Source organism: Onychomys torridus, chromosome 15 (assembly GCF_903995425.1).
Source record: "Onychomys torridus chromosome 15, mOncTor1.1, whole genome shotgun sequence".
NCBI classification, from domain to species: domain Eukaryota; kingdom Metazoa; phylum Chordata; class Mammalia; order Rodentia; family Cricetidae; genus Onychomys; species Onychomys torridus.
Window position 1 is genome coordinate 68,735,616 of NC_050457.1, and position 14,802 is coordinate 68,750,417.

The following is a 14,802-nucleotide window of genomic DNA, read 5'->3' on the forward strand; positions in this document are numbered from 1 at the left end:
AAGTCCCAGAGGATCTGTGTAATGTCAGTATCTAAGGGCAGAAAACGTGAAACAACAACCAGCTTCATTGTAGATGGAGAAGAAAGAGTTGTTACACTCCATGGAGTTCTGTACATCCAGAAGGCAGCAGTTGAGAGATTTAACATGTAGACAGATGTATGGGCATGTAGTTCCATCCCTTCTTAGCTCTGTAATGTTGTGCCATTTCACTGGAGCAAATGGAATTTAAAGAGCACGACTTTGATGTCTTCTCAGGGCTGGGGACTCACCTGTGAGTGCCAAAGGCCAAAGCCTTGATGTTCTATCTGGGGTCAAATGTGATGTGAACAACCATGGGTAGAGACTAGGGAATACAGAGGTCAGAGACAGAGCAGCTGGGGACACTTCGCAGAGAGATTATCATTGGAGCAAACCTTTGAAGGAAGGAGAGAGAAGTACATATATATTAAGAAGAACATCTGAGACAAAGAAAACATTGAGCCCAAGGGGTCTGAGGGAAATCGTGCACTGCCCATTGGGATGTAGAATTGGGTTTCTCAGATTGTTAGCTTGCTCTGCAGTGTAGGAAAAATAAAGAATGACAATTGCAGTCTTCGTTTATTTTTTTTAAGATTTATTTATTTATTAGGTATACAGAAGAGGGCAACAAATCTCATTACAGATGGTTGTGAGGCACCATGTGGTTGCTGGGAATTGAACTCAGGACCTCTGGAAGAGCAGTTGGCGCTCTTAACCTCTGAGCCACCTCTCCAGACCCAATTGCAGTCTTTAAAACATCCTATGAGATTGCACTGCCCCTTGTTTAGCACGTCCACAAGTGAAACAGGTTTTGTAATCATGTCTTGTTTCTAAGAATGTCAATATCTGACTCTTCTGGGCATTCAAATATACATAGGTTAGAACCCAGGACTTCAGATTCATCTTATAGGAAAGACAGAACTAACTTGTCTAACACAGCTTGATGTGATTGAAGGATCTGATTGAAGGAAACCTAAGAGAAAGGCATATGGAGGGTGAGTCAAGGAAGGGTTGTTAAAAGAGGTAACTTTTGAGGTACATGTATCACACATACCCCAGAGGGGGTTTTTCATAGTTCCACACTCATGTGAATAAATGAGTAGATGATTCATGAGTCTGAGGGACAATGTTTTGGCCACAGTAGTTCATTTTCTGTTGACATCACAGCATACTTGAATTAGACTACAAAGAAGTGTAATTTAGGTCAAGGTTTTAAAGGTTGACAGACCATAAAGGGTTCTATCATTGATTTGGCCTCTGTTGAGAGCCCCTTAGGTTATGTCATTATGTGACAGGTGACCTCAGAAGGGCAGAATATGGAAGGAAGTCACATGGCGAGACAGGAAGCAAGAGACTCAGGAGCCATGTTTTTTGTGTTGCTTTATTTTTAACAACCCATTGACTCAGCATCACACCCAGGTTCCACACAAACTCCACCGGCAGTACTCTCTACGACTGACTTGTCTTACACCTAGGCTAGGCCCCACCATGTATACTTTCCATCGTCACCATCAGAACATCCCCACTCCTAGGACCGAGCTTCCAACACGTGACCCTTGAAAACAAACTATACCCAAACCATAACAGAGCCACATTGCATTTTGTTTTTAAAGCTAGGGCCAATTTTTATTTCTGAAAGAATGAATTCTCCAGAAATCTAAATAAGATTCTTTGCATTACCCTAAGGGTTCCTGAGAGAATGGGAATGAATACTGACAGAGACTGGAGGCAAAGTGAGGGTATGTGAGGAAATTAAAGAGGAATCAATTAAAAAGGGATTGCTTCTGGGAACAGAAAAAGGAACCAAATGCCAGGAAATTTCCTTGTCTTTTGAGAAATAGGCCGCCCGTTGAATGAGCTCCGTGGTTTGCTAGTACTGTAAGTGTTTCTTCAAGGCTGCAGAGAGATGGCTAGTACACCAAGCATCTGCTAGGAAATGTTTTTCTGTACTATATAGAATGGTAAAAAGAAACCACAACACGGGAACAGAAAGACTTAGAAACAGGAATCTGCATGTAACCCCAGGACTGGGACTGGATGTGGCTCCCCAACAGCCAACTTGGGGAAAGTTTAGTTGACATTGGAGTTGTTGGTGAGTTTATCCCTAACTTCAGACCCTTTTACCTTTGTTACTTAAGTTAATGGGACGTTAAGGGAAAAAATAGAATAAGTACACATATTCACCGCAGATTAACTCAGGTGGAAGTATCTAAAATCTCTGTGGGCTGCTCCAAGTATATGGGTCATTATATATTCACAATGGTGAGCACTAACTTGACATGAAGAAGAAGAAGAAGAAAGCAAGGCAGATAACGGAATCCCTGTACATCTATAACATGATATAATGTCTCTTCCAATAGATGTCAAGTCTACAAATGTTTTGGCTGCTTATGGTAAACAAACTAGTGAGTGAAATTGTTATAGTTGGTAAGTAACCAAAAGCTATGTTCATATTGACCAAAATAGGAATATAAAGGTATACCAGATTGTGTTACTTAGAATTCATGCTACTATCACTAAAATATCTAAAAAGAAAAAGAAAACCTCAAGAGTGAAAGATTTATTGAGCTCCCAGTGTCAGAGATTTCTGCCCATCCTATCAGGAAGAGCTTGATAGAGTGAATCACCTCACACCAGACAGAAAGCAGAATGTTGAAGTGATAGGAAGAGGCAAGATGTCACCCTGCCAAGGAAGCACCCCAGTGACATACTTCCTCAACTCTGTCTCACCTTCCACAATTTCTCCTCCCAAGCATCTATTGAAGTCTTGACTCCACCAGTGAATTAAACCATCCATCAGGTCAAAGTCCCCATGATCTAATATGTTTGGAAACACCCCATAGGAATAGCCAGAGTTGTGTTTTCACTGATCTCCTGGGTGTTTCTGAATCCTATCAAGATGGTAACCAAAATTAACCATCATACAGGTTTCCCCTAACATGAGCAAATTGATAGAAATCGACAAAGATGAGCAGAAAGGTAACCCTGTGGGATATTTTCCTGTAGGGAGATAATATCTGTTCCTTCACCTCTAAGCTTCACAGTTCTCTAGAAAGTGCCTCTGTCTTTCTTAGGTTTCTGTGTGGGAATGTATGGACACCTATAGAGCAGGCAGTTGAATACTGTAGGTTCATCAACCAAGTGAGCATCCACAGTATAAACCTGGGAAATAAGATTAAAAAAATCAGACAGTACCTGTTCCATATTACTTCTTGACCTTATGGAGTATATTGTGGACCTTTCAGGAACCCACAGCCAAGGAAATCTAAAGAAAACCATTCAATAATTTGACCAAGGAGTAAGTTTGAGCAAGCTGTTCCAGTTTCTGCTTACTGTGTAAAATATCTTTCAAGGGACTTTCCAGCCTTGGTTTCTGCCTGCTAGTCCTCCAGTGCCTCTGAGCCAAAGGCAGTGGGTTACTGCAGAGGTAGAGTCAGTGCTGAGCTTTAAACAATCATTTGTGACTCCAACCTTAGCTGTCTGTATGTGAACTGGCAACATGGTATAAGGAGGTGGAAACCCTCTCCCCCCTAAAATGAAGATGCGTATACTTCAACAGTTACTGTAAAAAACTGAGGTCATTGTTCCTTCTCCTTAAGATGAAACACACATGCAAACACACACCATGTACATGCTACACATATATACTCTTTTGTTCAAGTTTGAAGCTCAGCTGGCTAGATATAGAAAATTTCATAAATAATCCATGTTCATTTATTTATCTATTTGAGTTGCTATAACAAAATACTACAAATGCCATCATTTTAGACAATGGAAATTTACATGTCACAATTCTGAAGGCTAAACAATCTAAGACCAGGGTGGTGGTCCTAGTTCAGTGTGTAGTGAAGCCGACTTTCGGGTTCATTGAAGTGGTCCTGAGAGATCATTCTAAGACTTGTTTTACAGGGGCCAAAAACCTCATCCTTGTATTAACATCTTAAATTAGACTCAACTTCAGAATCTGTGGAAGATGCAAGCATAATACCACAGTCTCCAATTAACTTGTTACAGCCACATACTGACAAATAGTCCCCACTCTGGTTGACAATGCACAGTAACATTTACTCCCTTGTAGAACTTTCTATCCTGGAGAAGTGGCGCTCATCCCATGGGATACTCTTCTCAAATGACTGACAGCTCATCAGGATCTTTTCTGAATAGAGACATCTGAAAAATGGGATGGGAACATTTTAGCCAGACATTAGTGCTTGTTATGTATGCTGTGAAGAAGTTAGTGTTTTAACAAGGGCAACTGGCATTCAAATGATAATGGTATATACTCAATCCAGAAATTAATCAACCTTTAAAACGTGCATGCTCAAAAATGCATGCTAGAACTTTTAGAAAAAAATCAAAAACAAAAATTGAAGCCTCATGGAAACTCTATATTTCACAGTGTAATTCCTCTTATCTCAAAGACGTTTTATATACCAAATTCTATATAAGCAAAATTATCAAAATTAATAAAACATCAATACATGAGGAGATTATAAAATGTAAACACTGAAAATAATGAGTCTATAAGATCTATATCTGTCATTTTCTTTTTGTAAGTTATGTTGCAAGTTAATATGTCTTTTTCTCATAGAAACCACAAAGCTCGCTCTCTCTCCTAGTAAAACCACTACAGAAACATGCATTGCACTCGCATGTTTTTGAAGCTCAGCGTCTAATTCTTAAAGGAAATTTGTACAGCCTATGTATAATATATCAAAAGAAATTTAACAAAAGACTTTTGTTTAAGATAGAGAATGTAAACCATCTCCAGTCACGTTTTAAAAATTGCACCCCAATGTGGGGTGCACTTGGGAGGCAGAGGCAAGTGGATCTCTGTAGTGAGTTTCAGGCCAGCCAGGAGCTACACAATGAAACCTTGTCTCAAAATCTCAAAAAGCAAACAAGTAAAACTGTAATTTATGAAAGAAAATATCTGTCTGCTGATTCCCCCTTTTGTTGCACCAACCTCTTTCCACTCTGAGAATTTCCTTTGTGTGCTGGTGCAGAAGCCACAGAACCCAGAAGGGAGACCGCCCTCTTCCCCTGGCACTTTGAATAACTAATGAAACGTGCCTTGAGGTCTCAGCCTGTCTGTGCTGCTTAGATATGAAGACATACTAGGCCCATATTGTTCTGGATAGTCTCCATGGAAATTCCCAGGGTTATCTATAATAATTAGACCTGGACCTAACAGTGCAGATGCACTGCTCAGGAATGCACCGAAGAGGTATTCCAAAGCAGCAATTGAAAAATAAAATGACACTCATTGAGTTTTATTCCCCTTATTGATAAAGATGAGTTTGTGTATGAATAGAAGACTGACCACTAAGAACTCTGAGAAGTGACTAATTACTAGGGTACCAAATCATAGATTGCGTTTATCAGGAGTTAATTAGGACAATAAGACAGAATCAGTGTCCGTTCCAGCCAGGAAAGAAATATATTCTGAAGCAAATTACAAAAACTATGAAACTCCTTCAAGGTAAAAATTAAATTTCATAGACTAAGCTTCTTTGCTTGTAGATATACAAACATTTTAATTACAAGTTTTAATATAATTATGTTGCGCCCTATAAAAGGATAATAATTCAACTCTCCCTGCCCTTGCCAGAAAAGGTTTGGGGTGCCTGGGTGGAGTCTTCTGAAGACCCTTTTGCTAGGCTGAGTCTGGAAGTTGCTTTGGAAAGATTCTGGAGAGTCCACGGGACAATCATGAACCGTGACTCTGTCACCCCTGACTCTGTAGCCTGACTCGGAAACACCTCAGAAGTTGATTTTCCCTGATATCACACTTAATGCTGTCCAAAGTCTTTTATCAAAGAACTGAAGAAGGGCAGGAGGCAGGAGGAGGCAAGAGTGTCCTGATGTTTATACTTGGGCCCTGCCAGTCAGGGTCAGGTCCCAGGGTTTCCCAGCAGGAAGCTAACTGCAGCACAGACTAAGGCATGCTAAGGGCAGAAGTCCATATCCTTTTGTTGTTGTTGTTCTCAAGAGTGTTGCTAGCTTTCCCCAAAAGCATCAGAAACTCCCTCCAAGAACTACACTGTACACATCCATTCTGGAGTGGATATTCCTGGGGATGTTCTGACCCCCAATTTAAGGGAACTACTGAAGACTAAGCCTTGAAAGTGCACTGAAGACCCTACATCTTTGCCTCAAATCTACAGTGACCATTAAAACCAGGTCACTTTTTAGGGGTACCTAGAAAGACCCAACTATTCTATTCACTGGGCTTTCTTCTGAGGTCCTTGTCTGGAAAGGGTCTCCTGTATAAATCTTCTCTTTTAAGTCTCAGAGGTCAATGCTACACAGATATTCCCAAGGTGGAGAAGTGCTGTTTGTGCTTACAAAGAAAATGGAAGATAAAGGGACCTTTGTTCTGCAGGGTGTGTGTGTGCTGTGGCAGTGCAGGGGACCTGCACATGCCCCTCTTCAGAACCACATCAAAATCAAGACAGCCTCAACAAAAACATCCCAGCCCATCCAGATTAAAAAGCCATCTGCTTGATAACAACAATGCCCCTGTTTTTCCCCTCCTAGAAATGACTCTTCCTTCAGATCACCATAACCATAACCCTCCAGGCTGTCTGGAGGAAGGGTCATTCTAGGACAGAAACAAAGAAATCATTTGTGGCCCCCTGGTGTAGACCTGGCCTTGTGGAGCCACACAGCAGCTACAGGATGAGTCATCATACCAAGCAAAGCATGAGTATGCTGAGCCACAGGCTGCTGGGCACCTGCCAAAGTCCACCTGCACGGCCAGCATCCAGCTACATTCTGCCTTGTATTTCTGTTGAGGCCACTTGTGTTTGCTCAAAAAGGCAGGGGAGATTATGGCAGTGATATGCTGCCTCTAGCATTCAAGACAGGTACCTAAATTGAAGTCCTCTAGTGATCAGATGGTGTTCACAGCTAGACCAATAGCCTCTGTCTTCTCAACCAGAGGAGAAGTGGGAGCTTCCTTTGAAAGCTGGTTAAGTTGTGCAACCTCAGGCCCTCAGAAGTGCTGAGGAAGAACCAGAATTTCAACCAGGACATTCTTATGCATGGTATTCTGAAAAAAAAAAAAAAAATGATGTCCTCATCTATCATGGTATCTTCCTGCCTTCCCACTCTGTCCCTGTTCCAGCTTGACCCTCCCATTTCCCTATGTTCTCATCCTCTACTCCTCACCCTCTGCCACCCCACCCCCCACACCCAGTCCAATCATGTAGATCTCATCCACTTCTCCTTCACAGGGTCATCCATGTATCCCTCCTAGGGTCTTTCCCTGTTAGCTAGCCTCTCTGGAGTTATGGGTTGCAGTCTGACCATCCCTTCCCTCACATTTAGTATCCACTTATGAGTGAGTACATACTATGTTTGTCCTTCTGAGTCTGGGTTACCTCACTCAAGATGATATTTTCTAGATCCATCCATTTGCCTGAAAATTTCATGTTATCATTGTTTTTTTACTGCTGAGTAGTACTCTATTGTGTATATGTGCCATATTTTCTTTATCCATTCTTCAGTTGAGGGGCATCTAGGTTGTTTCCGGGTTTTTGATATTATGAATAATGCTGATATGAACATAGTTGAGCATGTGTCCTTGTGGTAAGATTGAGCATTCCTTGGGTATATGCTCAAGAGTGGTATAACTGAGTCTTGAGGAAGACTTATTCTCAATTTTCTGAGAAACCGCCATGAGGATATCATGGGAATAGGAAGTGGCAGGGTGCTGGGTAGGCTCTCAGGAATCCACAAGGTTGACCCCACCTTGGTCTGCTGGCAGTGGTCCAGAGGGTGCCTGGATCGGTCTACTCTGGTGACCAGCCTAGCAGATAACCTAACTGTCATCATAAAACTTTTGTCCAGTGACAGACGGAGGCAGATACAGAGATCCATAGGCAGGCACCAGGCTGAGCTCTGGGAATCCAATTGAGAGAGAGGAGAGATACTGCTGGCGAGGGACTTTGAGATCATGATGGGAGGGCATGCAGAAGTGAATGTCCACACTAGTGGAAGCCCATAAACTATGGCCTGGTGGCTGTGGAGCCCCCATGGGACTGGACTAGACCCTCTGGATATGGAAGACGGTTGTTTGGCACAAACTGTTTGGGGAGTACCCAGACAGGGGGATCGGGATCTGTCCCTGGTCTATGGGCAGGCTTCTGGGAATTCGGTGCCTGTGATGTGATGTCTTGTGCAGCCTTGGTGCAGTGGGAAGGGGCTTGGACCTGCCTAGGCTCAGTGTGCTGGGCTCTGCTGACTCCCCATGAGAAACCTCGATTTGGGGGATGTGGGGATGCGGGGTGACTTGGGAAAGAGGGCTGGAGGTGGGAGGAGGGAGGGGGTCCTGTGGATAGCATTGGAGTGAGTAGAAAATTTCTTAATAAAGAAAAATGAAAAACAAACAAACAGCCTACTGTCCTGGGAGGAGAAAACTGGCTTCAGGGACTGGTGCCCCAGCACTACTGTATACCTGGTGTGCCTCCCTTATTAGTGGCATCTTAGACAGTCCACACATTTCACAGTGGAAAGTAAAAATGCAATAATCAAACAGCCCATCTTAAGAACACAGTGTTACCAGAGGTCACATTGCTGATGTACCCTATCCCTCCTGCTTTGCAAAAGCCTGCCTTCCACTAATGGAATAAACAAAAGAAGCCCGTTTCCCTAAAAGTGAAGGGAAGAATGCTGGGGCTTAGACAGGGAGCACAAGATCAAAACCTTGGTTTTACAGGAGACTAGATCTCACAGACAGCCCCACTGTAGTGTGAGGACCAGCGATTTTGGTCACCGATTTTTTAATTTTACCGGAAAGTGCTCGAGTCACAGCTGGCGACAATATTCATTTGGGAAGGGGAGTGATGGAGTGTAGTGGTCACAGAGCCTCATCCTGGATATCTCATGGGGAAGGTTGTGGGAAAGAGCCCTGGGTTTCGTGCACTGCCACTTTCATACTGCTGCAGGCTCCTCCGTGTGCACGCAAGTCCTCCATTAGAGCACAAAGCTGTGTGAGGTAAAGAATGTGAAGATGTAGCATTTATGAGATAGAGGAAATAGGAAGGATACTTTTTTTTCCAGAAAAACAAATCATCACAGAACAGTTTTATATCATTACATTGAAATTATTAGGTTACAATGCAATTTTATTGTTGACTACATATGAATTAATAATTTTCCTCACAAACATTGATCTGAAATATGGCTCTGAGTCTACATGCAAAATGCATCCATATAGCTTTGCATTTTTAACACACGAGACACATTATCAAGTGAATTAAATGAATTGGTGTTCATTTGCAAATAAAATTTTGATCATGAATTTAACTCAGAAGACATGAAGATTATTCTGGAATTTTTTTTTTAAATACTAAGATTAACTTTTGAATTAGCATAAGAGTAGGAAGTAAATTTGGGAATTTCAGTTTGAATCAGAAGCCAAATCCAAGAAGAGAACTGAGCTGAGAAGGAAGAGCATTGATGGGCTCCCTTTTCAATTGTCTTTCTTGTTGCTTTGTCTTGTTGAGATGACTCTTATTCAGGAGCCCAGACTGACCAGAATCTCACAGCCATCCTCCTGTGTCAACCTCTTGAGTGGAGGGATTTCCGGTATGAGCCCTGCACTCTTCTGGTGGGCCCACTCCATGTGTATTCTCAGACCACCAGCACAGAGCACATCCTTACATTTTCTTTTGAGATCAGTTTCATTTCAGTGATTTTTTTTTTTCTGTTCCACCACATAATCTTTGCATCACTATCTACTTAGCTAGTGTACACTTATGAGATTATGAGAGTAACCAAAACTATTAGATTATATATCTCTAACTGTTCCTATCCATATATCCCATTTTTTCCTCCGAGTTTTATCAAGCAGGCTGTGTTGTTTTTTTTTTTCTCCAGAAAAGGAAAACACGGTAATTTACATTTCATAAAAGTATCAGAAAAATTTGCATCACTTATAATGTTTCAAAATTAAATCTCCAAGCTTGTAAAATTTAGAAAGTGTATACTAGAAAAAGTATTTAGCTGTTTTGTTTTTTAAACCAACCTACTCTTATGCCCGCGATGGCTTCATTCCTAGAGTCTGAAGTCCAGGGGACAAAGCTTCTGCTGTGACTCTCTCAAGTGCAGAGCGCTTCTGTACACCATCTCTTGTTTCAAACCTCTAAAGTCCCAGGCTGGACAATGTATGCTTCTCTGTTCTATACACTTGAAATTAGGGATGAGGATGCTTTTGGTGACTTGTCTTCTCTCACTAGAGTGGTCAGAGACAGATCTAGAGGTAGAGTTCATGTCTGACTTCAGCTCTGCTCTCTAAAACTGACACACTGGAAATGGTAAAATGTGTTTGAAAGTCCTGTTTCTGTTTACATCAAAGTTTTAAACATTATGGGCCAACGCCCCAAGGCCACCTTTCCTGTGCATCACAAGCCACTTCCCCCGTAATGATTGCATAAGTGTGATGGGGACAACACAGAGCATGGGATGTGTGAAGTCCTGGGCCCTCCAGTTCTCCAGCTTACCCAACATCCTCTAGCATTCCTAGCATAAGCCTGAACTTTTTCCTGCCCACCTCCAACACCAGTCAGGTGTTCTGAGCCAACTGTCAGTAGCCATGAAAAGACGTCCTGGGGCTCAGAGGTAGTTGTGGTAGGAACCTCCATGCCCCAGCACTGTGTCAGCCTGAAAGCTTTCTCCTGGGGCTTTCCTATACCCCTGGGAGCCATGGCCTGCACAGAGCACACATGGAAAACACACTGTAGCCATTCTGTATCACTGACTCATTATCCTATATGTCATGCTCACATTCCACATGTGAGTCTTCAAACATACTTTCAGAAACATTGCACATTAAAATTACCAGTGACTGAATTCTGTGGTCTCTGAGTTTGAGAAATAGGAGGAGCAGGGATACATGATAGAATTGAAATCTGAAATGTTAGAATGATTGCATAAATAAGTTAAAAAATGCTGTCTATTGACATTATTCTTCCAAAATGTACTTCTGCAATAGCAGGGAAAACTGTCTAGGCAACTGGTCTGGTATTTTCCTTGTTCTATCATGTTTTGATTGTATTTTGCTACTTTTCAGCTCTGAGCTCCCAAGGTTAAGGTCAAGTTCCCAGAATTGTTTGCTACCAACATAATTGGTCAGGGCACTTGACGTTGGCATTGGTGACATTTAAGACCAAGTCAAAAAAATTTCCCAGCATGTTTCCTCTTGTAATAGCATAGCTCCAGTTCCTGGGAAAGATATAAGTGTTCATGAGTGATGTTTAGCATCCTTTATGGTGCTTAGAACTTACTGTCAAGTAGACCAAGATGACAAAGGAAATTTCTATCAGAGAAAAGTACATTTTATTTGAGTCAGAAGATATATAAAGCATCTAGTGAGATTTTGGTACATATTCCCAGAATTGGTTTTCATGTAAATCTTTTCCTTCATATTGGCTGCGACAAGATACATATTTATATGTATCTAATGATCCTATTTTTTCCCCTGAGCAAAGCCAGTAAAAAAATTCTTTTAATTTTTGACTCCTTGGCCTCACTTCTGGTCCACAGTCCTTTTTGTTTGTCTAGATAATAACTATGTCCACCCACAAGGTCTTCAAATCCAACCACAGTGGATTAAAAAAAAGCATGTAAACAAAGCTCTTTTGAGAAAGATTTTCTCATGCTCTATCTACAACTTAAATTGGGAATTTATTTTCCACAACTGTTCTCATGGGAAAAAACTGTGAGCTGCTAATATTACTTATAGTATTCTAATATTTGGTAATGGCATTATTATGTTTTTGCTGACTGTTTGCATTTTTTAGTGCTTGAGAATCTCCTATGTGTCTACAATATATCTGATCCATTTCATCCCCTCCAGTTCTCCTATCTTTCTACCACTATTTCCTCCTGATTTCATTTATTTTCTTTCTTTTTTTTTTTTTTTTTTTTTGGTTTTTCGAGACAGGGTTTCTCTGTGTAGCTTTGTGCCTTTCCTGGATCTCGCTTGGTAGACCAGGCTGGCCTTGAACTCACAAAGATCTGCCTGCCTCTGCCTCCTGAGTGCTGGGATTACAGGTGTGTGCCATCACCACCAGGCTTCTCTTTTCTTTGTAACCCCCTGGGTTCACTTAATTCTTTCAGTACGTGTAGGGTCTAGGGCCATCTACTAGAGCACAGACAGCCTCTTGGGGGAAACAGAACCTCCCTCTCCCGATAACCATCAGTTGCCAATACCCCCTTAGTTTGAGACACGACTTTTGGAACACCTCCCTACTCCATGCTTGGGTTTTGTGTGGCTCGATCTTGTGTAGGCGTTGTACACGCTGTCACAGCTATTGTATGTTCATAGTTGCAACTGACCTATTGATTCTGGAAACTGCTGTTTCACGTAGCCACCCACTACTTCTTGCTCCTACAGACTTCCTGCCCCCTCTTGAGTAATCAATGATCCCTGATCCTTAGGAGAAGAGGGTATGGCACAGACATCTCATTTGGAGCTGAGCACAGCACGCTGTGGCTGTGCTTTCCTGCTGTCTTCACATTGACTGGTTGTGGGGCTCTGTGTTATCTAGTGACAATATCTGAAACAATACCATCCCACTGAAAGTATGGTTTCCACAAAGATACACTTCATATTAAGATACTGACTCCTCGCCTAGCAGTAGATTATTAATTTGTGAGTAGTACTAATAAATAAATTTCAAGAAATATTTGCACACATGTCCCAAAGTCACCACCAAAGTTCAGCAGCAATCCTGTTTGTACCTCACTGGGTAGGATTTTTTTTTTTTTTTTCTGTTTAAGACTCAGAGCAAAGAAATGATGATTAAAGTCACCACTCTGAGTCCTAGAGTCAAACATGTAATGTAGAATGAAAATAATGTTTCCTTGTTTTTTAAACTTTGGAGATCTTAGCAACATAATCTGAGTCTGCAGCAGGAAGCACTGACAGCAGGAACTCAAAGCACGCTGAACTGAAATATATTCCTGGCAAATCTAAGCTTGAGATTTAGTGGGGTGCTGGCATTTGGAAAATCAGATGCAGTGAACCTAATTATGCAAAACAGTTATTTCCAATCTGTCATTCATCACAACTCTGTCTAAATCTGAAATTATTTAATTATCAACAAAGAGAAAGACCTCACCTGCCCTGATCCTTCCCTTCCTACAGAAACCTGGTGCTTTTATTTATTTGTTTTTGAAATAAATATATAATGGCATCATATCCTCCTTTCCCTTCTCCCCTCCAGTCCTTCCAATGCAGCTCTCTTACCCCCTCTTAAAGAGCTCTGCACTCAGGCTATTGAAAGGTAAATTGCAATTAATTCCCAAGATGGCTGGTGGGAGTCAGTTTGGAGGCTGGGAGTGAACAGTCATTCCACTAACAGACTGCAGTCCCCTTTGGTTCTAATGTGCATTCTCTGCTCACCGTCGATACGTAGCACTCCTCCTTGTTGCCCCAAGTCCATGTCATGACACCTTTGCCCTGACATGTTCCCTCCTGACATTAGCTCTAAACCAGTTTCTCATTTCCTGTTATGAAGTGCAACCAATGTAAAGGTATTTCCTGGTGTGGCAGGCCTCCTTCTAAGAGACGTCCTCATGACCCAGGCAGTGGTGGCATATGCCTTTCTTTAATCTCAGCAGAGGCAGGTGGATCTCTGTGAATTCGAGGCCAGCCTGGTCTATAGAGCGAGTTCCAGGACAGCTAGCGCAGTCTCAAAAAAGAAACACTATCTGGAAAAAGTAAATAAAGGAAAGAGAAACGTCTTCATGGTTCCCTTCTTTGTAGCATTGCTCCACAGTAATACCTGTCCCAGGCTAGATCAAGAATGTGTATATAAGAATTCACAAATACTAGAAAGCCAAAATACTTATAGCCATCAAGTGTAAATATGGCAGTTCATGGTAAGCATTTGGACATTGTCCAGAGGAGGCAGACTAGATGCAAATGCTTTTTGTGGGTCACTGTCCATCCACTTTGGCTCATCCATTGTCCAGGGAAGAACCTGCTGATGGCAACAATTTCTAGTTCAGTTTTCAGCAATAAACATCCAGATGTCTTTGCTCGTGGAGCATATTCATTTTCTCACCATTTAGAATAATTTCTGTAGTACTAAATCAAAATGATGCATGGAGTTTTCAGGTGGTCTGTCCGTCTGATTCCTCGGGTGAGAAGGCAGGCTACATTCATCAGGCTGTGAGGAAAAAAATGTCTCAGTGGTCCTGTTTGGTGTGGATTTATTTGAGAAACCCCAACATCCATCCAGTGACATCAGCTTTGGGAGCAGGGCAAGGCAGCTGGGTAGGGTGATAAGCTGATTAGCCTGGCTGGCACACTGCTGCCATTTGGTGTTATTCATTTGGTTTTTTGTAGATTTCAATCATTACGCCCTTCCATTCAAATATTCTTGGATGAAATACTGTTTGGATATTGGCTTAGTCTTAATGTGCCCATGTTCATTTATTTCAGCTGGGTCCCGAACCTCGTACAGCAGCCAGCATGGGCACCTGGGCCCCGAGCTGCGGGCCCTGCAGTCCCCAGAGCACCACATAGACCCGATCTATGAAGACCGTGTCTATCAGAAGCCCCCTATGAGGAGTCTCAGCCAGAGCCAGGGGGACCCTCTGCCGCCAGCACACACTGGCACCTTCCGCACGAGCACAGGTGTGTATTGGGAACACATTTAGATCCGCCCACTGGGCATGGGGGATATGGACCTCCTTGAAAGCTAAATAAGTGTTTCCAAATGATAGTGTTGTGTGTGTGTATGTGTGTGTGTGTGTGTGTGTGTGTGT

The 14,802-nt window shown here is 42.1% G+C and overlaps 1 protein-coding gene across 3 annotated transcripts in view; it reads left to right on the forward strand.

Annotated features, from left to right (window-relative positions):
* Positions 1-14,802, forward strand: part of Ctnnd2 (catenin delta 2) — an 872,325-nt gene that overhangs the window by 493,383 nt on the left and 364,140 nt on the right. For all 3 annotated transcript variants that reach the window (XM_036206872.1, XM_036206873.1, XM_036206874.1), the window contains one exon: positions 14,477-14,671. In XM_036206872.1, the coding sequence (XP_036062765.1) occupies positions 14,477-14,671 (195 nt within the window). The remainder of the gene's footprint in view (positions 1-14,476; positions 14,672-14,802) is intronic.